The sequence below is a fragment of the Anser anser genome (assembly GCF_964211835.1).
Source record: "Anser anser genome assembly, chromosome: 27".
Classification (NCBI taxonomy): Eukaryota; Metazoa; Chordata; class Aves; order Anseriformes; family Anatidae; genus Anser; species Anser anser.
In genome coordinates, this window is record NC_139748.1 from 3,782,775 (window position 1) to 3,810,576 (window position 27,802).

Here is a 27,802-nt window from a genome sequence, read left to right on the forward strand (position 1 = left end):
TGTCAGCAAGGTCATCTCTTAGCGCTGTGAACGGCCACAAGTGGCTCACTGTTGATGGCTAGGTGTAGTTGGCTCACTTTAAATGCCAATTTAAAACCAGCATACCAGACAATAAGACTGAAATGGCTGGGAAATAAAGTCAGAGATAAGCAGCATTCATTGCTGCCTATCTATTAAAAAATAAAATAAAATACAACCAATAACATGTAACTGTCTTTTCCAAACAAGTACTAAAGCTGAGATACTGACTTGGGGTTTCCTGACTACGTACAGCCTTACAATTGCAAGAGACAACGACATCCGATACGCCAGGAGGTTTGGGATCAGAGGTGATTCTGCCAGCTCCAGGCTCAGCAAGCCCTTCAAAGGTATATAAAGCCCCTCCAATTTATGTAGATTTGTTTTCTGTACAAGTTTTGTCCCCGTTCATGTATACATATTTATATTTTCAAAGGCTCTTTACACTGAGCCCACATGGAGCCCAGCTCAATGAACTAAACACATTCACGGTTCGTGCATATGAGCATCTCGTGACCATCAGCGCAAGGAGGGGGAATCTCCTGTGAGTCACCAGGACTACTTCTGGTGCTCTCTAAATGGCTACGACCACATCCTGCCACCTCCTCTCCCCTCCACGTGGCCACAGAGCATCGTTGAACACACAGTAATTAAGACTGCATTACGGATTGCAGCCTTGAGAGCTGGCAGGATCTCTAATGGCATCACAACCCTATAGAGTCCCCATGCGATCTGATGCTTACTGGTGATATACTTAACCACAAAGTCAGTTCCTGCAGAGTAATTGTGGCTCCAGGTGATGTTTGCCCAGTTACTATTAGCCAAAGCTCTTATGTCCCATATGGACGATCCATTGGTGTCTGGTGGACAGGTTAGAAGAGGAGTTAGTATTTCGGATTAGACAGAAATGAGAGCTCACCTAGCATCCGGTACCGGCAGAATCTTACAAAACCATTCCTAAAGTTAATGCTTCGATACCTACAAGCATGTCTGAGGCCACATTTGTTTCTTACAAGAGCCTTAAGGCCAAACTTTTTTTTTGGGGGGGGGGGTGTTTGCTAGCGGTAGCTCATTGCATGTTGGCATTGAAGTCCAGCTGCACTCAGTTTAGCTTGGAAGTCTGAAGACCTCCGTGGCGCTTCTCTGAAGACCTCAGTCTGCAGGGAAATCTGGCTAAACCCGTGCCTAAACGAACGCAAGATGCACACATGAGTGGGCACGGACTCACTACCACAGCTGGGAGAGAATATTTTTATGTTACTGGGTCTAGAGACAGCCAGTGGGGCAATGAAGTCACTCGTTTCTGATTTTGAAGTTGAGGATTGTCGACATTGCTTTGGAGAGTGGATGAACTTCTATTTCTGGCGAGGTGGAGCTAAGCCACTAGCTCAGTGTGCTTTAAGAGCTTTCAGAGAAATTGCACCTCAATTTTAGTGTTATTATTTACTTCGGGATGTAGCTCAGGCTTTGGTTTGACAAAACACCAAGGAGTAACTTCCATCCCTGGAAGGAGGGCAGCTATGCGACTTTTGGGAAAGGGCAGCGGAGCCCCTAATGCCGGGCGGGGGGAACGTGACCCAGAGCCCCCCCTGCAGCCCCAACCTGCGCTGCCACGCAGGCCCCCTGTCTGCCTGCATTACGGCTCGGGCTCTGGGCTCGTGTCCCCAGGGCTGTTTGGGACCCGCGCTGTTCCTCGTGCCGCTCCCCGACTGCTTTTTGCTTCTCTGCCTCTTTCCCTCCCGTTCCCCCTGGCTGCAGCGTGCGCAGATAATCGCCCGTTTGCAATTAGCAGCGCTTCCCATGTGCTCGCTGAGCTGTGACTGCGTTGTGGTAATGATCTCGTGAAACTGCTTCATTACTGAGCCCTCGTACGTAGCGCCGAGGCTGCATCTCGCTCCCTTGCACCAGTTTTTAAACTGATTTTGTTAGGGCAGCACTTGCGTCTTTGAGTGCATCCTATTACTACGTAACTGAATTCCTTTGATTGCGTTCCCTTTTGCTATGAGCTTGGTTCCTTTTTTGAATAACCTGGCTACAACTCTGTAGTTTATCAACCGCAGGTCCTGTTACCGCAGTGCTTTTAAGAGCAGGGCTCCGAGGGCTGCCTCTCTCCGTAGCCATCAGTAAAACACACAGAGCAGAGACCGTGCCTCCACCAGAACCGCTGGATCCCCTGCTCCAGCTGGCTGCATGCTTTCTCTGCACCTGGTACATCCCAGGAGCCCGGCTGGGGGCTGTGGCTTCCGCCACCTCCCCAGCTTCCCTGGGGGCTCTGACTGGGTCGCGTTGCAGAGAGCAGCAGTACCACGACCCGAACGGCTCCTATGAGCCCTGACAGGTCTCTTAGCTAACAGACGATGGGCTAAATTTGAAGTGACATCTATAGTAGTAACAGAACCCCTTTGTAACGGCAAAAATAGTACTTTGTAGGGTCTTCTACCTCTTTCCTGACCCTCACACTAATTCAGAAGCATGACACCACAGGGAGAGCCGTGTTATCCCCTTGTTGGGACTGGGACCAGGAGGGTGGCGCAGCCTCCCCGAGCCTTAATCCCCAAGTCTGTGCCACCTCCGGCTTGCAAAGCCATTGCCGGAGCACGGGGTGCCTTTCACCACATGGGTGAGGCTTCGCCCGTGCCCGTTATCAATCCTGGCTCTGAGCGAGAAGGGGGCAAGGCCCCGGTAGGTTTCAAGGGGGGGAGAGGAAAAGGAAAGCGCAGTACCCAGCTCCTGCTTTGTGGTGGCTGCCGGAGCCCTCTCTGTAGTTGTTGTGGTGCTTGCGACGGTGGTGGCGGGCAGAGTGGTGGCGGCTGTAGTGGTGGTGGTGGTGTCGGTGGTGGTGGTGGTATCGGTGGTGGTGGTGTCGGTGGTGGTGGCAGTTGTGGTAGTTGTAGTGGTTGGGGTTGCCGTAGGGCTGGTTAGATCGATTGCAGTTGGAGGCAACCAGGTTGCGGCTGGCAGAGGGAAACGCAGACACTGGCTGTGGAGAAGCGGTTACGTCTCCTCGGGCTCGCCCTCGCCATTCCCAACGCCGAGCACGGCACCATGCAGACCTGGAGGTCTTTCCCCTTCCATAACCGGGGCGAGCAGGGAGCAGGCGAGGGGTGAGCGGCACCCAGCCCCTGCTCCTGTGCCCGCCCGGCGTGCGCCAGCCACCCAGCAGCTCCGCCGCCTGCGCTCTGCCTCCCACCCCTCTGCCAGCCCCTCCTGGGCTGCACGGTGCTGCGGGCACCGAAGGGCAACACTGAGCGGGGTTTGTTGGGGGGATGAACAGGGTGGGCTGCTCAAACCCATCACCCCCTTCAGCTGAGAGCTCTCCAGGCTCTCCGAAATAAGGAACGGGACCGAACTCTTAAAACACCACCGTCCAATTTGTCGTGGAGCAGGCAAGCCGCGATTACACTAATTCAGCGACGAATTAATTCACTAATACACTAATTCAGCTGGACGACACCTCCAGCATTTTTGAGCTGCCAATTTGGCCTGCGGCTTAGCTGCGTCCTTCCCTGCTGGTCTCTGCGCTGGTCCTGCAGCCTGGTGATGAAGCAGCCTTAGCACTGCTGGGGCCTTAGCTCTTCGGCGGGTGCTGGATGCTGCTGTGCCATCACCACCCCTCACCATTTACATTTAAATTAGGACAAAGGGCTTGGCACGCCCTAAGATTTCCAGGGAAAAAGTCTCCACAATTTGGTTTCTAAATAGCCCTTGTTGGCCCCCACCCACATAGGTGAGCAAAAGGGTAAAGGTGCACATCGCGCACACCTCTTGGCGTGGTTGCACAGGGTCCTGAGCGCCACCAAAGGAGGGTGCACGGGCTTGAGCCGGCTGGAGGAGGCCATAAGGTGCCTGTTCGGCTTTGCGGCTTCGGCTTGGCTCAGGGCTGCAATTCTTGCTGTGAGCAGGAACAGAGCCCGTGGCTGATGCAGGGGCTGTAGCTGGCTGTCACGAATGGGAAACAGGAGCTAGCAACAGCACTGGTCTCATGGCTGGTGGAAGGGGCACTGGAAACTATTGCTGAATGCCCTCAGGTATGAAAGGGCATCGCTCTGTAAAGACTATTTGCCCTACTGCCTGAAAAGCTGCCAGCAGAAAATGCATCTGGAGAGCTGCTTAAACTGCCGAAGGTAAATGAAATCCTGTGGTGCTTGCATTAAATTGTATTTACTTACTCTTCTGTAGATCAAGGGATTACAAATCCCCATCAGGCAAATGAAAATGGCTATTGCAAATATCACCCAAATGAGACTAGCTCTAGGAAAGTGCTTTAAAAAGTGTCCCAGAGCAAAGCCAGGGCTTGCTTTATCACCAAGCCAGTCCCAGCTCAGCTTGCATGGGAGCGAGCATCCCTTCAAGGCTACAAATACACCAGAGACCGTTCAGAAAGGCCAGAGCTAAGGCCCCAGGGTGGTCCCCCTCAAAATCTGAGCCCTTCCAGCAGTCCCAGGGCAGAGGAGCGCAGCAGGTGAGGCCATCCAGCTCCCTACTGCGCGCAGCTGCAATAAAACCACGGTTACCGGCACGTCCCCAGGGCATGGCCAGCACGACCCCGCGGCGTGCCCAGCACCTCGCCGCCACAGGGACCGACCGACGGCGCCTCGCAGAGCCTCATGCAGCAGCACAGCGCCCGATGGAGCAGCAGCGGGATGGAGCAGCCACCTCCCTCCCACCCCGGCCTCGTGCGACGGAGCCGACCCACCCGCGACAGACGGCAGCGACGGTGATGGGAGCCAGGCTGGGTGGGAGAATTGCACGACTTTGTCCTCGGGGGGTGCACGTGGCGTCACAAAGCCGGCCCTGACCTGGCTGAGCCGTGGCAGTGGGGGGAGGATAGGGGGGTGCTGGTCTGCATTGCTTTCGCTCACCCAGTTTTTACCAAGCCTTCGCTTTCCTGTGTCCTGAGGCTTACGTCGCAAATGCCGTTCTTGGGCTGAGAGGCAGGACCAGCCGTCTGCTGATTCGTGGCATTTTTCAGGAGGTTAAGTGATTAGTGGGGTTACTGTGAGCGCGATCGCGCTGCACATCCTCAGCTTGGGCTTGCAATGCCCACGATAACCCTGCACAGTGGGGCTGTGGTATTATTAGCTAATAGTACCACAACCTTATTAGCTAATGCAGCTCCTCTGTGAACCCTCAATTCACAGCTAAGGAGAAGACGACCCACCAAGGCACCGAGCAACTTGCTGAAGGGCAGGAGCTGCAGGAAAAGCTGCTCCAACAGCCAGCTCCCAGCCCTGGTGCACGTCACTGCGCCACGCCGCTCCCGTGCAGCACCCCAGCAGACTGCGGGCATCGCCTGGCGCTGCCGCAGAGGCTTTAGCAGAAGGCGAGAGCCCTTGTTAACGCTCCCCTAGACGGGCAGAGATGATCTGGGGTAAGATATCCCTTGCAGAGGGGCGCATCATCCTGCCTTATGAGCAGAGCCACGCTGCCTGCGGGATGTATCCCGCTGCACGGAGCTCTCCTGGGTGCCACAGTGCCAGCAGCCCTCCTGTGATTGCCTGATCCGGGCATCCCAACCCTGGCCGATGGTGGTGCCAGGAGGGATTTGCCCACGCTGCTCCAGCAGAGCACGAGCTCTCCTGGAAACACTCCCCATGAGCGGGGCTATCGCATCGCATCAGGGTAACGCGGGCTCACCCCCAGCAAGTCCCCGTGAGATCGGCTGCGTGCGTCGGCACCGGGATAGGAATGAGCCTGGCAGGACCGGGAACGGGTACAAGGTGGGAGCTTTGACTCCAGAAAGCAGGAGGTCAGCGAGGGGCAGGAGGAGAGCCTGCCTGTGGACAGCACCAGGCAGGATGAGGCCAGCCTGGGCAGCGGGGCTCCCGCTGGGCTGGGGGATTTGGTCCTCATCTGCCCCGGGAACCACAGCTGCAGCCTCATTTGTGTTTGAATACAAAATGTATGCGGAAGAAAAAGCTCAGCTGGTAGATTTGGGGGAGAGAAGATAAGGGGCATTTACTGGCCTTTGAAATCCATCCCCTAATGAGAGCTCAGTTCGGTCTGGGGGAAGGCAAAGCCGGTCTCCGACAGAAGATCAGAGCTCCCCCCAGACAGCGAGGGGCAGGGGCCCCAGCGCTGCGACCAGGGCAGGGCTCATTAAGGATGCTTCTGGCTGGCAGCTCCAGACCTGCTCGAACCAAGTGCTCGGTGTTAGAAGATCATCCCCATCCCGAAACCACGCACAGCCTCCTAAAAACGCAGCTGTAACACTTCACTGGCTGCAGCAGTTCCGAGCTTTGCAGAGCAGCCGAATTTCTCTCTCTGCATTCCCCACTCGCGGGTTCGCTCGGGGACTTTGGCAGCGTTTGCCTCGTGTGTAGATGCAGGACCACGCACCCGGCCTTCACCCGAGGGCTGGGGGAAGAAAATCTCCCCGCTGCCTGAAAGCAGGAGGTGCTGCAGACGAGGGGCGGCCACTTTTCAAATTGCAGGGCAGAGCAGCACCCTGAAAACTGGAGCGTCTAAGGAAGGAGGCTTCAAACAGCCCCAGCACGCCCAGAAAAGCCAGAGAAAAAGCCAGCAGGAGCAACGTCCGTTCTCTGGCTCCCGCAACAGCTGAGCCCCTCTTCCTGGAACACACAAACCACCGCTTAGCTCATAAATCGGCCGCGGCTTTGCAAGGCGCAGATTGCTTTTTCTGTCTGCAAGATACATTAGCCTCTCTGGTGGAGGAGACCGAGGGGCACGGTGGGGAGGAGACGCTCTCATAATGGGCACGGGATGCAGCAGTCTGGCTGTAGCAATTAATAGGCTGAGTAATGAGGGAGATGCTTGCAGCAGGAGGGCTGCTCGAGAGGCTCCTTCTCCTTGCTGTGCCCTGGCTCCTCGGGTTGGGAATGGGCTGGTAAAAAGGAGCCCGAGCCCTGTGCAAAAACTGGGGGATGCTCAGATTGAAGAAATCTGCGAATAAGAATTGTAAAAGCGAAAATTCGAGGCATGGGAGAGGGAGGGAGCATGCTCTGAGAGGGGCTTGAGCCCTGCTCCAAGTGGTGCGGGGTATCACTGAGCAGTCGCGTGTTTTTGCAAAATACAAAAACCAACGCACAGCCATACTGCTCTTTAATTATTTAAAGATGCTTTTAATGTGTTGTTAGGCTGCAGTAACAGCTTTCCCTTGGGTGTGTCTACAAAATAATTAGGCTTGGAGAAATTTGATTAATTTTTCATGAATTTAGATGATTAGCCAAATACATTTTTGGACTTTTTTTTCCCTTCTCCCTCTCCCAGTTTCTAGCAACAGAAGGAGATTGTTAAAGTCTTTATCAAAAAGAAAAAAAAAACGCTCCAAATCTGACAGCTATAAGAAATTCAAGAACAGAAAGAAGCGATTGAATGACATCTAAAAGAGAGGGGTCAGCAGTTCTCTGTATCGCTGCTGCTGCCCATTTCCAAAATGAACAATTGAGCCTTTCTCCTCCGCTTCCTAGCTGTGGAGCGACAAGAAGGGAACAAACAAATCAATGTTTTGAAAGTCTAAGACCAATGCTGTTTACGACCCTGACAAAAGGACATACACAAGGGTAGTTTGGGATCCAGTTTTTGTTTGTTTCATTCGTTGTGTGAATGAGAGCCCTTTGCACGTCACCTGTTCCCCAAAGCAACTTTCCCTCCATCCAGCTCTGGCTTAGGAAATGTAAAGGCTTCCTAAGGTAAAGCCTCTGCCCTTCACTTTGATTTCATCAAGTTGCTCCAGTTTCTCACATGCCTACAGAACAGCTACGACCCCACGTATGTAAGGTTTCCCCTGGAAAAAAAAAAAAAAAGGCCATTTTTCAGTGCCAACAGCCAATGGCAAATAGCGCTTTACTGCAGTTTAAGACAACTTTCACTGTGAATCTGTAAAATCTACAAAATCTAGGTCACTGAGTGGAGATGAATCTTTAGAGAAAGGTCAAACGGCATTTCACTCGAAACCCGTACTGGTTTGGAAGAGGAACAGCCTCCCAGGACAAACACCGCTTCAGTCGCGGAAGCAGCTCCCGCAACCCGCCTGCGCTGGCTGCCCAGGATGTGCCCTAACCCGAAACGACATTCGGCTCGGTATCAGGATGAGGATTTGTTCTGTGTCTTGCTGCAGCTTACACTGCCTCGATTCCTCTCGAAGAAGTGTATCGCAGCCAGAAGGCTGTGAATGCTGAGAGTTAGTGCGTAAAGACCTACTGCTCCGCTTACTGCTTTTCAGCCTCCTTCCAGTGCTTGCGTCTCTTTGCTCTTTGCCATTTCTCCTAGCAGAAAGGAAAAATAGAGGAATAGCCCCTATTCTTACAGAATTTAATGAACTTAACCTTTGAATGGCAACTCATCCATCAAGCTTCCAGTAGGTTAAGAACTTACTCCTGAATCAATACGATGCTGGAAGGATAAAGAGATCACGCCGTGCTTTCAAAGTTCAGCAATATCTGCCGAAAGTAGAAAACGACTTCAGAAGCTGATCCTGATCCACAAAGAAAATCTGGATTCTTGTGGATGGGCTAAACCCTGGCTGAGGTACGGCTGCAGCAGTAAACCAGCCCTCAGGGGTTCCCAAAGGTTTCGCTTGTTTTCGGTTTCCCGACAGCCAAAGCAGACCAATCTGTTACCCCCTAATATTTATAGTTTAAGGAAGAGAAATACAGTAAGGAAAAGGTTGGCAGCTGTTCAGAAAGGGAAAATGAAAAGCAAAATAACGTTGAGTAGAGATGTCACTGCAACAAAATAAAAGGAGGAGAAACGTCTAGGAGGTAGGGAAGCACAACCTAGAGGTGCACAGAGCAGGTCCTGCACCTCGGCAGTGCCTGCTCTGGGCTGGTCCTCGTGCCCTGGGGCTGCAGCCAGCAAGGGCAAAGCACGACCTCTTCCAGCACCCTTGGTGCAGGGCAGAGGGTCCAGAAAGAGAGACCAAAAGCTTTTCTGCAGCACTAGGGGTGAGCTGTGGCTGGACACATCCCCTAGCGCTGCTGCTGCCCCTCGAGCACTGGGTTACAGGGCTGTAACCCCTGTGGGAACGCCGCATCGGGGGGGGGGAAAGTCGTGGCTGCAGCTCTTGGAGGAGGTGGGCGTCCTCTGGGCACCAAGTTATGCTAAGGCTTTGCACTGTTGACCTGGATAATTGGACGCTGGATTAATTGGGGATTCAGGTTTCCTTGAAGCAGGTGGATACCCTGCCCCCCCGTCACAAGAAGGTTTCTGTGTGCTTCAGTGCTGCTGGAGAAATGTGCAATATAGAGGGCAAAGCCAGCAATAGCCTCGCATGCAGACATGCACAGCTGGGGCACAAACGTTGTCCTTAACCCTTTCAATGGGCTTGGAAGCAAAAGGATGGTCCTGCGTTAGAGCCCTGGCAGCCCTAAAAGGGAGAGGTTTGGAAAGGTTTTGGGGTGTTTCACTGGGCACCGCTGGGAAAGGTTTTTGGGTGTTTCACAGGGCAGTGATGCTGAGGCTTACAAAGGGAGAGGGCTGGTGCAGACCTGGAGCGAAAATCCTCATTAACAGTGCAACTTGACTCTCATTTCTGCTTGCACAGCCCGTGGCAGCTGTGCTGTTTGGCTGTCATTAGGCATCTCGGAGGCTGTTAAGGCTGCTCAGAGATATTTTGATCCCTGCAGACCCAGCCCTGCAGCCTGCCGCTGGTCCCCTCCGCCTGCGGTGCTCCATTTCACCTGCCCGCATTCCACATGCCCAGTTGAGGCCCCTGGTGCTTCACCTTCCCATTGAAAGGGTTAACGGAGTGCATGCTTAATTGCCAGCACACGCGAGCGAGCGTGGAGTGAGCCTTGCCCCATGCCTGTTACCTCCTCCGCTGGTACGGTACCTGGGGTTGGCGTGGCTTCAGGGTGCAGTGCCAAGGATAGAGAGGGGAATACGAGGACAGCATAGAAGAGAAGGGAAGAGAAAACAAAGGAATATATAAAACAACCAGCACACACCAACGGGAGACTGGGGACCACTTGCACACAGTCACCAGAGACTTGAGAGAGAGAGGAAATAAATGCATTAGCTCCAACCCATCGCCCTCCTGCTTGCACGGGGCAGAGAGCAGGGACGATCCCTTGGAGCTGGAGGTTAACCACACACCGGCTCAGCTGCAGAGATGCCAGCGGTGTTGATTAAGCAAAGCACTTAAGCAGGTGCTTACACCTAATCCCAGCAAGGACCGGTTTTGACACTGAATTTTGCCTTCGGTTTTCTGGTGGGACTCTAACATCAGGTCTTAGCCTGCGTTGTGTGGGTGTGAGCCCTTGACACAGGGCAGCAGAGAGCTGGGTTTTATTCAGACTTCTTAGGTGAATGAGTCTGGCAAGCAGAAAATAACCCCTGGATGTTAATGGGTTTAATTTTCTTAATCTCCTTTTTTTTTTTTTCCAATTCCAGATTCCCCTTTCGCGTAGCTTTGCAGCGGGTACCTCCATATCAAACTCATTTAGAGCTGCTAATTGTGCTTGTATGACCTGTCATTAACACAACTCGCCTATGCTGTGTTGTACCTCAGGGCTGCAATGTTTTGAGGTCAAATGCTGTATTTCTGTAACTTTGCTTGGGGATTTGACATATCCACTTTTCTCTCTGCGTAAGCGCCAGCGCTTCATCCTTCCGCTGCGCCCCAGCGGTGCCTGGGGCCGCTGCAGAGCCCGGCGGGCAGAGCCCCTTACCTTGGTACGTGGACGTTGTCCTCACCTGCTGTTTGCTGATACAAACCAGTTAAGCAATACACAATAGCTGGTGGTTATGGCTGTTTGTCAGCAGTGCCCTAACAGGCGCCGTTACCCGCATGTAAAAGCAAACCCAGTAAAAACACATGTGAAATAACCAGAACCGCTGTCGGCACTGACGGCTTCAGTCCCATCCCTGTGCTCCGAGCAGTTCATTCAGCAAAGCCCCTTTTTTAAGCACTGATATTCCCCCTCTTGTGTTTGCCAAGGTGCAACCTAGCTGATGTTTTCTTTGTGCAGCCCCATCTCCGATCCCGTCATAGCAATTAGCGCTGCTGGAACCCACCTAAGACATGCCAGGAAGCATTTCATTTCCTCTGGGCCATCAGTAGGAATTACTTTTCCTACTCAGAGCCATTAGTTGGGGCGGGGGAGATGGAGGAAAGGAGACAAAAACCCCATTAAATCATTGCGCTAACTAAATCATAGGTCTTTTAGCAAATGCTAAAGAAAGGAAAGAGCCAGCTTTTGTCTCCCCGAGTTCCCTCAGGGCTCCTGAACTTTCACTTAGTTTGATGAATGCCTCACAACGGGCATTTTATCTCATTAGGGAGCTGGGGCTCTGCTTTGGGTCAGGTCAGTTGCTGGCTGCGGGGTGACGGGGCAGCCCGGAGGATGCAGTTGCAGCACCAAAGAAATCATCTGCCCCATGTCCGGCTCTTACTGAGGCTGCAGAGGTGGTGCCTGGCTGTCCGTACTGCTCCTGCAGAGCTCTGAAGGGACAGCCTTAGGGTGATTTAGTGCACATGGCCAGTCATCTGCCCACCTCCGCAGCAGGTAGCGGATGTGCACCCATCGTTATCTCGCACTGCTCGCTCTGGGGACCTCCCGATTCCCCGACGTGCCCATTTTGGCTGACACGTGCACGTCACACCCCCAGCCCCGCAGCGAGGCCAGCAGCTGGGGCTCTGCACATACCTTCGTTCAGCAGGGCTGGCGACTCCTCCACGATGGTTTCTCCGTCTCCCACCTGGGTCCGAGCACGCAGGAAGAATCGGTAGCGTGAGATGGGGTCCGTCCTCTGCAGGGTGAACCTTGTCTGATTGGGAGAGAAGTTCTCTACCAGGGTCCTGCCCGTTTTGGATCCGTTAACTGGGGAGGAAAGGCAGGTGGTGGCGGCTTCAGCTTGGGTTCGGAGGTACGCTGTGCTATGTCACCTGGCCCCCAGGGCAGGACCTGCAGGGAGCCCGGGGCCACAAGGGCTCCGAGACCTGGATCTGGTGCTGGGTACGCCTTGTCTAGGCATGGGGCTGGGGGACCTGCTGCCGCTGACACTCAGGGTGGTGTGCGTGGCCAAGGAAAGCCCTAGCACGAGTGCCAAGGTCTCAGACAGAAAGCTGTCCTCCCCCCAGCATGGCGCAGAACGTGCTGTGCTCCGGGCAGCATCGCTTATGGAGCCAGGAGCTTGGGTTTGAGCACAAAACACTCGGACGGTGCTCATAGGGCTTTCTAAACCTGAGCTCAGACTGATTTCCCTCCTTCTGTGCCTGAGACTCGAGAACTGCCAAGTGCCCACAGCTCTTTGGGGTCAGCTGCAAGCTGCAGATGCGCAGCACTGCTCCAGGACCCCCTCCAACACCAGTGGTGTCGTTTGGTGATGGAAGTCTCCTTACAGAGAGCTTTCTGTGTTAGGCACGGAGGTAACCCAGCAGCAAGGAAAACACTGAATGACTTATCTGTTATCACTAAGAAGATAAGATGTGGCACGTACAGGCTTGATATCTAAGGTTGTATCCTGTGAGGACTCCATTGGGATGCTCTGGGTGATCCCACTCCAGATTGATGCTTTCCAGATTTGGCTGTCGGATTCTTAAATACCTGGGGGAGCTGGGCACTTGGGAGGAGGACGAGACCAGGGAGGAGAGGGAAAGAAGAAAAAAACACAAGATAACATACCTTACAATACTGTACACATCGCAGGCTGACTGATAACACCCAAGACACTCAAAAACACACGCACCAAAGATCAGATACCCATTGAACAAGAACCTGTGCCAGGAACCATGCACCAGCCAGGGGGTTCAGCAGCGTGTGCAGGGACCTGAGCAGCTCGGCATGCACCGCGTTTACCTCCCCTCTAATTCTCTGTTGGAATGGTACAAAAACTTCTCTTACTGCAGGGCATCTTTGTGTTATTAGTGTCTGGGGACCTGCAACAGGGATCTGGTGTATACAGTGGTCCTTACCCTGAGGAACGTCTGCTTTTATGGCTGCTTATTCAAAGCTAGTAAAGGCAGGGAAGCATTATACCTTCTGAAATTAAAGGATTCTCCTGGTTTACCCCTAATTGCAGCGTCTAACTGGGGAAAGAACTTGGCTTACTGATCTAAGACATCAATGATTATTTTTTAATGCAAATTTTGCAGGATATCAATCCCCTAAGCATCAGTATATAGCCAATAAAATAGCTTAGTGGTGTAGGAAAAAGAAAACCAATAGTTTATGACCAGAGTATAACCTGCTGTGATTGTTCAGTGCCACCCCATGGTGCCACACACCTCTAGCACGCAGGAAGGGAGCTAAACCAAGACGCACCCGATCGCCAAACTGCTGGGCTGGAACAGAGGCCTTGCTTTTTAACAAGCTGAATTGTATCTGGTCAAGGAAAATCACCCAAAAATGGTGACAGCATCCAAGAAAACATTACGGAAGAAAGAGAGAGGGCTGAGAGAGATGCTGATTCCTGGTGCATCAGGAAGAGGAGGAAGAGAAAGACGACCCCGCAGTATTTGTGTTAGTTGAGACAGGATTTGCTTCCAGCTTCTCCTGTTTCCTCCTGCTGCACTTCTGTACTGTGCTGTGCCAAAAACATCTGTGCTAAAGAAAGATTCATTGGCAGCCACTGAAAGTGCAGCTCTGACAAAAAGTTATCAGCGTGTCTGTAAATAGCTCCTGTGACAGCAAGAAAATTAAAATCTCAAATTCATCCTTGACACAGGCTCTTCAAACAGAAGAAGGAGGTGTTCCTGCTTTAAAAGCCTGATAGGAGCACTAGGGACAGACTTCCAGAACAAAACCACGGAGGTCTTGCAAAGATTTCTCCGCCTTTTACTGAGCAAGAGGAACTCCTCCGTTCCCATTTCACAGAGCTGCGGGGACACTTGGAGGTGACGCAGCCAGCCAAGGGCACAGTGCTGTGCCTCTGCGGGGCCTGTGCAAGCCCTTCTCTTGTTCAGCCTGGTCCCTGGTGTGCTAAAAGTACCCGAAGTGGGGGACGATCAATGGGACGGTGCCGGGAGTTGGCTCCAGGGGTAGCCGCAGAGATGTCACCTGCCCCGCGGGGACGAGGGCACGCAGCAGCGCGCTGTGACAGTGCTGCTGTCCTGCTGCTGCTGCCCACCTTCAGCTAAAATCCACCCCTGGGGCTTCTCCCCAGCAGCATCACGGCCCTGCACGGCTCCTGGTCAACCCTGCAGAGCTGGGCTGAGCTGCCCGAAGCCATCCCAGCCCCTGCACGAGGTGCCGGGAGCCGCAGCGAGGCGGCGAGGACGTACCTCCTTCTGGGGTGGGGAACTCCTTAACTTCGCTGCGAGGCCCATCTCCTCTGCCGTTGGTTACAACCATCTCAAGCTTGTAGTTGCTGTAAGGAAACAGCCGGGACACTATGCCCCGGTTTCGGTCTCCAGGAAAACTCACATACTGCCGTTTTTTGGAGACCCACAGGTTCTTCAGCAAACTACTGTCTCTCCAGAAATAGGCCTTCAAGAAACATGCATGGCAAGTGAAGCTTTTCCCGTTTTAAGTTCTTTTTCATTAACAAAGCACAGCAAAACTTTGTCTTTTCAATGAGAAGCGATTAAAGAAGCTCCTCGCCCCTCAGGCAGGTACCCGAGGAGGAGGCTGAGGCACCAGGGGTAGGAGCTTGGTGAGGGGTGCAAGGTGAACGCAGCAAAGCTCAAACTGCCAAGAGCTGCCCCTGGCATCCAGCTGTCAGTGCTGGGCACCGAGTGCTCCCCCTTCCTACCCGGATTAGTGGCTGTGGGTTAGGCGAGGTGCGACACGTCCGGCCACAATGGAAAGTCTGAACTTGGAGAGCCTCCGATGCGGAGCCCCGACTGTAAATCTTATTTCACGCAGAAATAAGATTCGTTCGGAAAATCGACCAGGATAACAGAGCAGAGGCAGAAAAAAATGAAAGCGGCACCCAGAGAGCTTCCTTTACGCTCAGTGAATGATTGGATTTGAAATGTTATAAATGCCTGCGGGACACACGCCTTTGGTGGAGTTATAAACCCTGCTAGAAGGGCTCGGTCCAGACTTTTGCTTGTTTTGAACAGGGTCTATCCTCCGTAATTTACCTTAGCAGTAAATCTCAACATTAGAAGTAAAAAACCAGGATCAGTAAATCTCAACATTAGAAGTAAAAAACCAGGATCCATGCTGCCTTTAGTTGCCAGTTAGTGCGGAGTACTGGGTTTAGACTTTGCAGGGCTTGGCGTCCATTAGAAGATGATGTAGGGACTTTGGGGATGACACAAAATGCAGCCCGTCTGTACCTCTCCAAGGTCATTTCCCCCCAGAGCCAGGCAGCCTGCGCTTCTGAGCAGCTGTGGGGCCAGGGGATGCCTCTCTGCATGGGCAGAGCCACCGCAGAGTCGGCCCCTTGGTGCTCAAAGGCACCCCAGGGTCTTGGGGAGCCAAGGAGGATGTCCCCACCCCACTCAGACCCCGCACAGAGCATCCCAAGGCTCTTCGTCTCTGGTGCCGCCCCAGAGGGGGCTCAGCACCTGGCCTGCACCCCAGAAAAGGTCAGGGTGGCCAGAGCAAAGTTTTCTGTCATCCCCACTGCAGACGGCTCCACCAAGGGGGCCACCTGGGCCGGTGAGCAGGTTAGCCGTGTTAATAGTCCGCGCCGGAGAGATTTGCTTTTGCTCACTCTGTACTCCTTAAGCTGTCCCTGGATGGTGTCCAGGTGCACGCGGGTCCACGTCAGGGCAATGGCAGTGCTGTTTAAAACTCTTATCCTAACATCCGTAGGCGCAGCCTTGGGATCTGGGCGGTCGGGGACAAAGCGGAGCGTGGTCAGCACACGGCGCTCCCCGCGCCCCGCTGCCAACCCGGCGAGCAGCGCCCGCGCACGCCGCCTCTGCCATCTGCTGGCACCCCTCGTCTGCTCCAGGCATTTCATCGCCGGGAGAAATCGTGGCCGTTTTCTCCCTCCTTACATTCGGTTTTGGAGGATTTCCTGAAGCAGCAAAGGCAGGCCAACTCTGGGCTTCTTGGCTGCCCTCCTTTAGGCTGAGCAGCCCCATGACCGCGCACATGCCCGCAGCACACCACCACTCACCTCCGGCCCCACACTTTTATCTGACATAAGCTTTTTTTTTTTTTTTTACCTCCTTTTCAGATCACCTGCTTGCATGTAGAAATCTGCCATTATTTGTGAAGCAATTCAGACATGATAGAGCTACTTCTGCTGTTTTTTTTCTACACGTCCCACCCTTTGGGACATGGGCAGGAGCACACCTGTGCACTTCTGGGTGGGAGATGTGAGTTCGGTCTCCCTGGTTTGCCTCTACATAAAGCACACATGTACAGGCTCTTACAGGTCCTCCCCCAAACCTCAAGCTCATTGCACAAGGTTTCATCTGAAACCACAAAAAAAACACCTTGTAGTGCACAAGGAGCAACGCGGGGACAGCCGTGCAGTCAGGTCATGGTGGAGCTTCTCCAATAGCGAGCTCTCAGCTGGGCACCACTAAGTTTTGGTGCTCAGCCCCTGGTGCTCAGCCCCAGGCTCCTGTCCTGTCTCCCACCCTTTCTGCCCATCCTTTCTTCCACTTTCCCCATCTCCTCGAGGAGATGCCCAGCGTGAGGACGTGCTGGGTGCTATCTCAGTACCAGGAACACAGAGTTTCTTACAAGTGCTGCACTCTTTTTGCGTCCCCTTGACTTCAAGCCTAGAGTCACGGATGGCTTGCTGGCTTATCTGCCTTACTTCTTGGTAATCCCAAAGTCACTTGGCCAGGGACCCCTGCTGATTTGTGGCACTGAGAGGAACTCATTTATATCTCTTTAAAAATGAAGTTGTTGGCAGCAAACCACATGTTCGTGGCGGGATAAGGATCATAGGTCGGAGTGCTGGATGCTACAGGCAGAAGGTGACAACAGCAGTCCAAAAAGAAAGGGAAAGAGAATTAAACAAGCCGGCCACTGTTGTGCACGACCATGTGGAGAGTTTTAAAGGAAGACAAGCTGAGCCAGTGGTGTGCTGCAAACAGGAGCCCAAGCTGTGGCTTAGCTGGGGCTTTGTCAGAGGCACAAAAAGCCAGTCCAGGATGAACCAACACCATCTCAGCCAGTGACAGCACCTCCCATCCAAGATGGACTTGGTGCTGTGCAGATGGCGGGGACAAGAAATTTAATGCAGTTCATTGGAAGACAGACAGAGTTGTTCTTAAGGAAATTTTACCACCTTCTAGACTGGAGGTATTATCTGAGTCTTACAGAGGGAGAGGCTGAGTGGTTTGGGTCCTGCAGGTACCTGCAGACAGCCCAGAACAGACCCAGACCTCTTTCTCCCAATGCCTGGAGCTGGATTTTTGTGCCAAATCAAGCAGTGCTGTGAACACAGATGGGGCGTGGGTGCCCACCCCTGCCCTTGGATGGGATCCTGCTCTTTGGAAACACTTACGGGCTGCGGCTGAGAAAATACTCACAATCTTCCCCTGAGTAGCCGATGACGGTGTCAGGCTCTGGTGCTCTGCCGAAGTCGTTCTCTGCCTGCACTTTGATCTCGTAGGGGACGTAGATGGGGGTGTTCCAGACCACGTGCCTCGGGGTCTTCACTGTCTCGTTGTACCAGCTCCCGCGCGGGTCCCTGCGCCTCCATCTCACGATGTACCTGAGGTTGGGCCCATACGCCTGGGTTGCGTTCAGGGGCTTAACGGAGCAAAACAGAAAGAGAAAGTGAGGGGGGGAAAGAGCAGCTGCATTTTTCTGCTATGGAGCTCCAAAAGGTTCTGCTCAGCAGCTGCTTCTTAGTTCATGCTCCGCCAGCAAGCCTCGAGGAGGGTCTATATTTTGTTCCCAAAGAGAGTCGTACCTAGTCCTTGCCCTGCAGACCCTAGGCAGAACCCCAAACCATACCCCCATGCCTTATTTCCCAGCCCATGCTCCCACTGCAGTTCGTAGCCTCCCTGCACACTTTGGCTTATTCCTGGATGACACCTGCTGGTCAATGGAGAAAAGCAGGAGCTGCTCTGTAAGCCCCATGTATATCAGGCTCCTGAGCATCCTCCCCAACTTCTATCTGTGGTCCCGCATCTTTCCTTTGTCTTCCATTGTTGCAAATTATTTTTTTATCACAAGTCTTCTTGCAGGCACTAGCAATAGCCTCTCTCATAGGCGTATCTTCTGCTTTTTATTTCCTTCATGATCATTAGGGTTAGGGCATTCTGTGCGGTACATCGCACGTGCTAGAAATCCTGAGTCCCCTACGTGTGAGCATCTGGATTGCAGTCAAAGAAAAACTCACCGTCCAGGTTATCTCCATGTTGTTTTTTTGGGTCCCTGCTCCTTGAACTCCTGTTGGGTTAATTTCAGGACCTGATATTCACATTAGGGAGAAAAAATATCAGTTTATAATGCTGAAAAATGACCGTTTGTGTGGTTAAAACCCAGTTACTGCGCAAGCCCATATTACTTCTGGAACAGCAGCTAATGGCCTGCTTTTTCAAGGAGTTTTAACTTCCCATTCAGGTTAATGGAACATGAGATTCTCTGCACTCTTGAAAACCAGGCCATTTATTTAGGAACCCTTTTTTTTTTTCCCCAAAAAAAGTGTTGCCCTAAATCTTTAAAAAAGACCCATTGTGAAGCATCCCTGGGAGCCGAGCCTGACACTTTTGAAATCTGAGACAAGCAGAGCAATGTCACAGCCCAACACTAGGTGCCAGTAGATGTTGCAGAAGCGTGTCTGCAATGGCCAAGAAATGCAGCAAAACTCCTGAGCTTCCCGTGAATTCCTCCCCTGAATTTTCCCAAGTTTTCTACAAAGCACAGGGCACCGGGCACACACTGCAGAGCCGAGTCTCGTCGTGGACCGGAGCACACTTTACTCCAGCATCGATCTGGGCCCCTGCCCAGCTCCAGCAGTGGACAGTGAATTAGCAGCTTTGGAACAAAATCTCTTTTGCTTGGGGCCACTTTACACTTGGAAGTCTAATTTTCCAAGAGACTTCTGAGCTTCCTGTGGCCAGAAAGGAAGAAAGATTTTCTTTAGAAAGATTTCTTTACAAATGGCCTGCCTTCAACAGGTTCTCCCGGAACAACCACCGCAGGAATCTTTCTGTTCAGGCTCTGCTGCTTTGCACAGCACCACTCCGAGGTTCGGGGATGTGGTTTAAAAAATCACAGCCCGGCACACGGCTGCATGGCACAGCTCATTCCCTTTGTCAGCCCTTCATGTTCGAGGAGCTGGGTTCCCACCCCACGAGGGGCAAGTCTGGCATTGTCCAAATCACAATAAACCATCTCCAGCACACCCTAGGTGGGGATGCTGGTGGCCAGATGCTGGGATGGGGTGGCTGGTACTCACGTGCCCCGTTGGTCTGGTATCGCTCAGAGGGCACGCTGGGCAGGCTGCTGCCCACGTCGTTCACGGCAATCACCCGAAACTGGTAGTTGACGTACGGGGAGAGGCTCAGGACGGCCGAGTTGACGCTGCCGGGGTACCTGGAGTGGTTGTGCCAGGTGCCGGGCTGGAAGCGGTCCTCCTCAAACTGCACGATGTAGTCTGGGGGAGAGGACGGAGGGGTCAGCCCGGCGGCGGGGTGCCCCACGCGGCTCACAAGGACGCCTCCGTCCATCCACCCCTCTCCCAAGAGACAGGAGAGCACGGCCGCTGACCTGTGATGGGGCTGTTGTTGTCATCGCCGGGAATCCACGTCAGCCGCACGCTCCTCTCGGCCAGGTCCGTCAGCTCCAGGTCCCGCGGCCGGTCGGGGCGCTCTGCGGGCCCAGCAAGGAGATGGGTGAGGCTGGGTGGTCCCGGGAGCCCCCGTTCCTATTGCTCCTTTGGGGCAGGGAAGCCCTGGCCGTGCCAGCGCAGACCCGCAGGAGGACATGTTTCACGTCCTTCTGCTTTTGGTAAGCTAGTGCACTTTTATTTTTATTTTTTTAATACAAACGTGCTCACGTCCTGATTGCACCTCATCTTGAAACCCGACCCGTAGGCACTGACATCGTCTGATGCTGCAAGCACGAGGGTGGCTTAGCAAGGGGATATCTTACAACAAGCTACATGCCACCGTTCTGAAAATAATTGCAAACAAACAGAGTGGAAAGGACACCAAACCTAACTGAAAATACATACTTGGTTAGAAAATGCCCTGGGCACAATTCTGATGTCTTTATCCTGTCACAAACCATGTGCTCCTACAGATCCAGCTGATGCAATAACAGCAACACCTTTTCCAGGTAAAAGTTAGGAAATTCAACATGATTTCTTTTCTCTACCCTCAGGGCTCACCGTTTCCAGCTATGGGTAAGGTGATTTGTGCACTCAAGAATTGGCACTGTGGGACACGAAGGGATGTGTCCTTCCTACCCGTGCCCATCTGGATGGGATTTCAAGGACAACTTGGGCAGGACTTGGAAGCATCAGCTCACAGCTTGGTCACCTGCTACGCCTAGCTTTTCTGCTGGAGTTATTGACAAGGCAAAACAAAAATCAACTTATGAAATAAAATAAACCAAATGAATTAGTGACGATTACCTTTAGGTAAGTCTCTCAAGCGGTTAGCAGGGACTGCTGCAAGGTAAGACATTGGTTGTTAACAGGGTTAGTTTAGTCATTAAGCTTGGGTGGTGAAAGGAGCACCTGATAAATACAAAGTCACACACACAGTCAGATTTCAGGAGGATCCAAACCTCCCTGGGGACCAGAGTAAGCAAATCCTGCCCCCAGAGACCCCCAGCACTCTGCACACCTTTCTCCATATTTCTAGTACACTGCAAAGGGGAAGCATCAGCCCGGTACAGAGTTAATTAGCTATTAGGGGGTGAGGAAGGGAAATAAGCCCAGTCAAATTATTAGGCATATGGGATTTATGTCACACTCCTGCCTTTGTAGGGCACGGTGGGTCTATGCCAGTATTGCTGGTGGGGTGGGGTGCTGAGATGAATGGAGACCCTGCACAAGAGTGGAGGTGGCCAAGAGCAGGAGCTGATAAATCTGGGTGGTTTTTGGAGAAGATCTGTCGTAAACGAGTATGGGAATGGGTTTCAGTTTGTCGCTCCTTATGCTGCTTCACTCACCTGCTGGGTGTCACACGGTTCTCAGCACGCTCAGACTCAGTTATGTTCGCTCCCAAATGTAGGGCTGCTCTCTCAGAGCTTCCACTACCACCTGGATATTTTTAGCTGCACATAATAAGTTTGTTTTTTTTTTTCCTCTCTCAAATGCAAGTTCCCTTCCGTTCAAATCCGGTGGCATTGTTTGAGTGAGTCTGAGGTCAGGTTGCGTGTCCTTGCTGAGTCCTGCAGCAAGTGAACAACTGCTCTGCCAGCAGCTCCCTGAGCACCACCCCTGCGTTAGAGGACAGCTCTGCGCCCACAGATCCCCCTTTCAGCCTGACCTTGAAGTCAATCTATTGCAGGGCAAGTACAGCACCTAGCTGTGTGTCAGCACGCTGCCAGAACACCTTTACCTAGGACAGTGAGGTAGGCCTTAGCTGAATCCTTGTCCAGCTCCGTGCTGGCTACGCAGGTGTAATCGCCTTGGTCCTTTTCCGCCACGCCATATATCGTCAGACCGTCGTCTTCTTTCTTCATCCTTAAAGGGTTGAAAGCAATAACACAACGGTTCCTAAGAGCTTTAGGCAGCAGGATTGAAGCCTAACTGTTCTCTGATAAAACACACAAAACAGCCCAAAGAGAACAGGAGCACCTCGCTAGTCTGAAGATTTTATCAGCTAAGGATGCATTGAGTTATTCTTGGAAACCTCATTTCCTAAGGAATCAGTGAGTCTGCTCTGGGTATATATCTGGGAGAATCACACCTTTAGGAAGCCAGGCCTGTGTCCCGTGATCAGATCTCATTCCATGAGAAGCAGATCAGGCTATGGAAAGGAAATTACAACCGTACCTCTCACAGCTGATAAACATTCATTTTGAAGTAGCTCGTTATTAACCCATACATTTTATCAAGGTGTTCTAAAATATCTGTAAATAAAACCTCAGATCAATGCCTTGACTTACTGGCAAGTCAATTTTAACTGCTAGGCAGCCTCTGTTGGAAGGAGCTAATAACGCTGAAAGCATCAAGAGCAGCAGATGTTGCCTAGGTGGAACTCAACGTTTCTCCTTATTATCCCCGGTGACTCCTGAAGCAGTTTGCAGCGGGGAGTAAAAATCCCAGCGATTTTGGAGAGACAACACAGAAATGGTAAACACAAACCTGTTTCCAATGTAGAGGGGTGCATCGTCTTTCAGCCAGGTGACCGTGAGCTTCAGCGTCGGGTCGTGCTTGACGCGGCAGTGGAGGCGAGGCATGGAGCCCCTCTTCACCACCTGGTCCTCGGGGCCTCGCACAATCCTGGTGGGGTCTGCAAAAAGTCACAGAGGAAATGTCAGGGGCTGAGCTGCGGGGTCTCAGCTCAGGAGCTCGATCAAAGCTTGACAGCGGTGTCTCTTGGAAAGGACAAACGTGCACGTCAGCTCGCTAAACCATCTCTGCTACAAATGCTTGCAAATAAACTCATTTAACAAACCATTAATTCATGCTGACCCTTTAACAAATACCCACTTTTCTGACTCAGCAAACAGCTTTGCTGAACAGGGAAAACCCAACAGAAACCTGATTCTGAAAATGGTTTATTTAACTTTTATTGTTTTACTGTTTTTTATTGCCATCTGAAAATGTTTTATTTATTCTTGATGCACTCTTTGTGTTTCTTTTTGCAATGCTCATGGCATCTCGCAGTTTGATATCCACACCAAGCCCTTCTAGAGCTTCAGTGTACCCATAACTTTGTTTTCCCCATAAAGAAGGGATCTCTACCCATTTCTGTATCCCAGCTCCAAATGTTGTAGTGCAGACTGTCGGAGCGCACCGTCAACCTCCCTTTACTTAAACGTTCATTTCTGCAGCAAGTTTCAGAGGATCCAAGAGCGCATTTTGCTCCTGAGCTCCCACCTTTGACTTCCAGGCGAACCTGAGCCTCCGCTTTGCCCAGGATGTTGGTGGCGACGCAGGTGTAGATGCCCTGGTCCTCCTTCCGAGCCATGTTCATCTCCAGGCTCCCGTTCTCGTGCGCTTTGTAGTTCCCTCCGTCCAGCGTGTTCCCCTGGCCGTTCTTAAACCTCACAGCCGTACAAAGAACTCTTGTAAGGGAAGAAAGAGCAGGACACCGCCCCGGCCAGCCCTCCCAGCCGGCAGGGGAAGCGCTGCCGTGCTTACCAGCGCAGGGTGGGGATGGGGGAACCGAAGAAGGGGCAGTCCAGCCGGGTCCTGTTGTACTGGATGACTTTGATCAGCTGGTTGCGAGGGGCCAGTATCCGTGGTGGCACGTCTGCAAGCACCAGAGACCCAGCTACTGAACGAGAGCACAAACCAGGCCCTGCGCTTCCCAGTCCTGTCGCCCATCTCCTTTTTTTTGTTCACTGGTCCTTATTGAGGCTTTCAAGACTCATCAGAGCTGCTCCATTCACTCCTATTTCTCTTCCCCTTTCCAGCTTCACCCACAGAACAGCTTACACCTCAGCTCCAGCAGCGCTTGCTCACCCTTTGCCTGGCTTTGCGGGTATATGGCAATGGACTTTCAATCCCAAACCCAGCTGCAGAGGTCGTGTGTAAGTGTACATTAATCTCAGAGCAGCTAACAAGAAAGGAAAGCAAACAGGGAAAACATCCAAGGAAAACTTGAATACGGGGTGTTATCTTCCTTACTAAGAGAAGCAGGAGCCGCCGTTCTGCAGGGGAGCATTTCATGCCCTGACACCCTGCAGGGTCCTGACGGCCACTTCTGGGGTTTTCCTTCCCCAGCCAGGCGCGGAGCAGCTGCACGGGGCTGCCCTGTCCCCGCGGGCACCTACCCAGGACGCTGACGAAGGCGTTGGCCAGGAGGTAGCCGTGCTCGTTGGAAGCGTTGCACTGGTACACGGCGCTGCTGCCGATCTGGGTGTCTCGAAATACGATGGTGTCTCCAGCCACCTCGCGGCTCGGGTTGGGCGGAGAAGCTTCAAAACGGGAGAGACGGAGAGGACACATTAAATCAAAGCTTAAATTAAAATTCACAAGACCCTGTGTTTTATGATGTGTCTTTCCCTCTCAGCCCAGATAAAGGGAGATGGTGGCACACGGTGTTCCCAGCCTCCAGATGGGGTTCGGCTGGCCCTGCCCCAGCCAAGCAGGTGGTTTGTGTGCTGCAATGCCTGGACCCCGCACAGCACCCGGCGGGTGCCTGGCACCCTGACGGCAGCTCTGGCTCGTGCTCAGCTCCATTTCTGCAGAGGAGGTGCAGACCCCCCCCCCCCCGGCTCACCTTCTATGGGCTCCCCGTTCACCAGCCACTGTATCGCGGGCTTGGGGTTCCCGTTGGCTCGGCAAACCAGCCTGCCATCCTCGCCAGGGGCCAAAATGAGGTTTTGGGGCTCGTCCAGCCAGTATGGAGCAGCTTTAAAACACAAAAACGTACCGGTTACACACGTAGTAAATTGGACCAGATGTCCATCAGAGGTTCCAACCCAAACCATTCTGTCTTCTGCAAACAAATGCAACTGGGGAGCGGAGCCCACAGCTCCCACTGCCCGTAGGGCGGGTTGGAGATGCTGATCGGGCTGGATGCAGCACAGCCCACGTGGGAAGCCCCCAGACCACGCTTTCCCCCCTCAATTTCTGGCCGTGAAAGTGAAGAAGATGGCAAGGTAAAGGCGACGTACCCTTCACTCTCACCGAGATCGTGTGGCGGATGCTTCCCATCTTGTTCGAGGCCAAGCAGAAATACTCCCCGGAGTCTTCCTCCGAGACGTTGGAGATCCGAAGAGCCTTGTTGAAGTTCTCCAGCTTGGTCTTGCCTGCGGGGAGCTCACCTCCTTTCTTGTACCACATGATGTCTGGTGCTGGTCTAAGGAGAGGGAAGGAGATAAACGCACTTGCAAGATGAGAAAAACCTTCCTAAGAAAGCAAGAGATGATCCTGCACGTGGAACCTCTCAAACCCAGGGAGGACTGCTGGGCCACCCTCCTTCCTACTACAGCCCCTAAAACTCGACCTGAGCTGGTGAGGAGCAGGGTTCGTGTCCCCCCTCGTGCCTGGGGACGCTTGAAGGTGCGCAGCAGCATGGTGCAGCACACCACAGGAGCATGACCAAAGTCCCACTCCGTGCCCAGGACACTTCTGCAGGCCCATGGACCCCCAGTGTCCTCACCTGCAGTTTATACAGCAAGGCAAGGAGCACCTAAGAGATCTGCAAATAGCTGTCAGGACAAATCGGTGGGAAACCATCCTTGCACAGCAAGTATCCAGAGATACTTCCTTCTCCAAACAGTACTGCAAAACTCAGCTGTCTCCTTGCATGCTCTTATCCCTTCTGTAGGTTATGGGAGCGTCGCTAACAGCAGTTAACAGAAACGGAAGGGAATGCTCCCTTCTCGTAGCCAAAGGTGTTTCCACCAGCGACTCAGCATTTGAGCTGTAAGAGCACTGGGGCTGCTGGCACCCGCCCGCTCCCGTGCCCGGTACGTACACTCCTGAAGCGATGCACTCCAGCAGGAGGTCCACCCCCCTGAGCACCATCTGGCTGCTCGAGGTCCCGTACGGGTACATGAAGCTGGGCGTCGTTTCCGTAACCCCTCGGGCTGAAATCAGCAGGAAAGAAAAACAAAAAAACAAAACCACGGTGCTTTTAAATTCTCCTTCTCTGCAGCAATAAGACAGGGCCAGCGATACACGGCGCTTTTTGGGGAAGCTGGCAAGTTCCTGGCCAAGCCTGGCACACAGACCTCACCCCAAAACATACCTGGAAACTAGAGAAGAGCTTGAAGTCATTTCTAAAGGAAAAAGACTGGGTGTAGAGAGGATGCTGGGCAGACAGAGAGGTGAAAGAGGAAGGAGAGGATGGGCAGAGGGAGCGGGGATGGTGCACCAGGAGAGCCTGGTCCGCGTGGGGCAGCACCCATCCTGCCCGCCCCTGCCTCCAGCACAGAGACGTGGGCTGGAGTCGGATGAGAGGTGGAAATGCCGATGGACAGAACACTCAGTGGAGGACAGCGATGAGAAACGGGCACGAGAAGGGTGTATTGGGCAGCTGCGCCACTTTGCCACAGAGATGTCCCCAACACGGAGGATCCCAGCAGTGCCGGGGGCTCTGGCAGCACCCCCAGGTTCCCACTGGTACTGGGAGCTGCTGGGTGGAAGGACCGAGCCGTCTGGAAATGGAGCTGGAGGATGGCAGAAGACCAGGACAAATTTGAGGACTGGACAGGAAAGTTTAACAGGAGACAAACGGGGGAAGAGACGAGACAACTCCCTACAGATACACACCGTGGGGGTCTCTTTGTGAGAGAGAGAAAAATATATTAATGGAATAAATCCCATTAATAATTGGAATTATTAAACTAGATCTTGATCAGTGAGGGCAACACAGGATGAGATGGGTTTGAAAGCAGCAGTAGCGGAGACAGAAGTTATGAGATTAGGAAATGGGGCAGGACAGGCAGGTTTGGCACGAGACCACTGCAAAAAATGAAGCAATTCAGGGGGAAAGCCCACCCTGGGGTAGGAGCAAGCTCTTGGGGCGCAGACCTAGCCCTTTTCTGCTGGCCCCAAAAGCTTCATTAGCCAAATGAGCCGGTGGCAGCCTGGCTGTTCCCTCACCCGCACTGGGAAGCCCCCAGCTATTTGGGAAGTCTCTGCCTGGGCTCTGGCACAGGGAAAGGGCTGGGAAGAAAAAGGAGAGAGAGGGCAGAGACGATTTATGGAGTTCAATCGGGAAATGTTTGTGGCCAGGCCCCTCGAAGGAAATGGAAGAAACAAACCAAGCAGGAATCAAACCATGCCTTTGAAATGGCTCCGCACCCACCGGGGCATGGCCACACTCATGCATCACGTCGCTCCCACACACCGACAGTTAGTGGCCGGGATGGGCTCATCAGAGGGTTAATTAATTATTTGGTTACTGGATTACCAGGACAGGCACATCTCGAAGGGACAGGTCACCGGGCAGGCGTGCTGCTCTGTGTTCGCCTGCTTCTGGAGGTGTTCATTTCCCCGGCTAAGAGCCGCTCGCCCCCGCCAGAGCCCTGCGGATCGGTGGCAGAGGCAGGGGCGAGATTTCTAATCAGCATTTATCAACAGCTCTGACCAGACCCGTGAACTTCTCTCTTCTATGTGATCAGGAGAGGGGATGTACCATTTTATAAGTCAATATTGGCTTTTATTCGCCAGCAATCTGCAGCCTGTTTGGACAGGCTGGGTACCTCACTGCGATGAACCTGTTTGCTCGGGAGCCCAGGGCATAACTGGAAGAGATAAGCAGCAGTGCAAGCCAAATTTTACGAGCCATATATTAATGATGAACATTATAAATAAGGGAGATAAATTAGTATGCTATCCACTTGTTTAATAAACCTAACAGCAACACTGCGTAGCTGAGAAGCTTTTGCCTTAGCAGAGGACTACAGATAAAGGTTTTGCTATTTCTAATAGGACATGGCCAGAAATTATCTCGGGCAGAGGTACCAGCTCTGAGCTCACGGCAGCTACAGCTGGAAGCTGTCAGACAAATAACAACGTCTCACTCCTCTGCTTGGATGGAACAGAAGAATAAATCCCACGGCTGTTTATTTGTGCTCAAAAACAGGCTCTGCTCCCGATAGATTGCTGCTGTTGCCCCCACCTCTATGAAACTGGACCCGTTCAGCTGCAAACAAAACATCTCAAAACCAGCCGCATCTCGCCCCGAGGAACCAAGTGCCCCTCCCCAAAGTCCCGACCTGACAGCACTTAAAAACTGCACATCAACTTGCAGATCCTTCCCACTTAGAGGCGATAACAGGAACATGCGCACCCGGACACATCCCATCTGCTCGCCTCCTGCACAGCCAGCCAGCTTGCAAACATCCCACGGGTTTGCCAAAAGGAAGAACAA

General features: G+C 52.8%; 2 protein-coding genes across 32 annotated transcripts in view; one reads left to right on the forward strand and one right to left on the reverse strand.

Annotated features, from left to right (window-relative positions):
• Positions 1-20,367, forward strand: part of RBBP5 (RB binding protein 5, histone lysine methyltransferase complex subunit) — a 92,210-nt gene extending 71,843 nt beyond the window's left edge. Inside the window, exon 14 of the mRNA XM_083812182.1 lies at positions 20,175-20,367. Within this exon, the coding sequence (XP_083668308.1) occupies positions 20,175-20,200 (26 nt within the window). The 3' untranslated portion in view covers positions 20,201-20,367. The remainder of the gene's footprint in view (positions 1-20,174) is intronic.
• Positions 1-27,802, reverse strand: part of NFASC (neurofascin) — a 117,541-nt gene that overhangs the window by 16,557 nt on the left and 73,182 nt on the right. For 6 of the 31 annotated variants that reach the window (XM_083812152.1, XM_083812162.1, XM_083812165.1 and 3 more), the window contains 20 exons: positions 25,400-25,511; positions 24,594-24,778; positions 24,197-24,328; positions 23,748-23,891; positions 23,113-23,224; positions 22,849-23,015; positions 22,111-22,258; positions 21,362-21,486; positions 20,428-20,463; positions 19,560-19,661; positions 19,249-19,446; positions 18,187-18,257; positions 17,369-17,591; positions 15,586-15,701; positions 14,204-14,408; positions 12,421-12,543; positions 11,628-11,801; positions 9,812-9,826; positions 2,742-2,972; positions 762-878 (listed from right to left, as the gene is read on the reverse strand). In XM_083812152.1, the coding sequence (XP_083668278.1) occupies positions 762-878; positions 2,742-2,972; positions 9,812-9,826; positions 11,628-11,801; positions 12,421-12,543; positions 14,204-14,408; positions 15,586-15,701; positions 17,369-17,591; positions 18,187-18,257; positions 19,249-19,446; positions 19,560-19,661; positions 20,428-20,463; positions 21,362-21,486; positions 22,111-22,258; positions 22,849-23,015; positions 23,113-23,224; positions 23,748-23,891; positions 24,197-24,328; positions 24,594-24,778; positions 25,400-25,511 (2,736 nt within the window). Of the gene's footprint in view, positions 1-761; positions 879-2,741; positions 7,766-9,811; positions 9,827-11,623; positions 11,802-12,420; positions 12,544-14,203; positions 14,409-15,585; positions 15,702-17,368; positions 17,592-18,186; positions 18,258-19,248; positions 19,447-19,559; positions 19,662-20,427; positions 20,464-21,361; positions 21,487-22,110; positions 22,259-22,848; positions 23,016-23,112; positions 23,225-23,747; positions 23,892-24,196; positions 24,329-24,593; positions 24,779-25,399; positions 25,512-27,802 lie in introns of those variants that run through there. The other 25 variants (XM_083812151.1, XM_083812153.1, XM_083812157.1 and 22 more) reach the window with 15 other exon arrangements.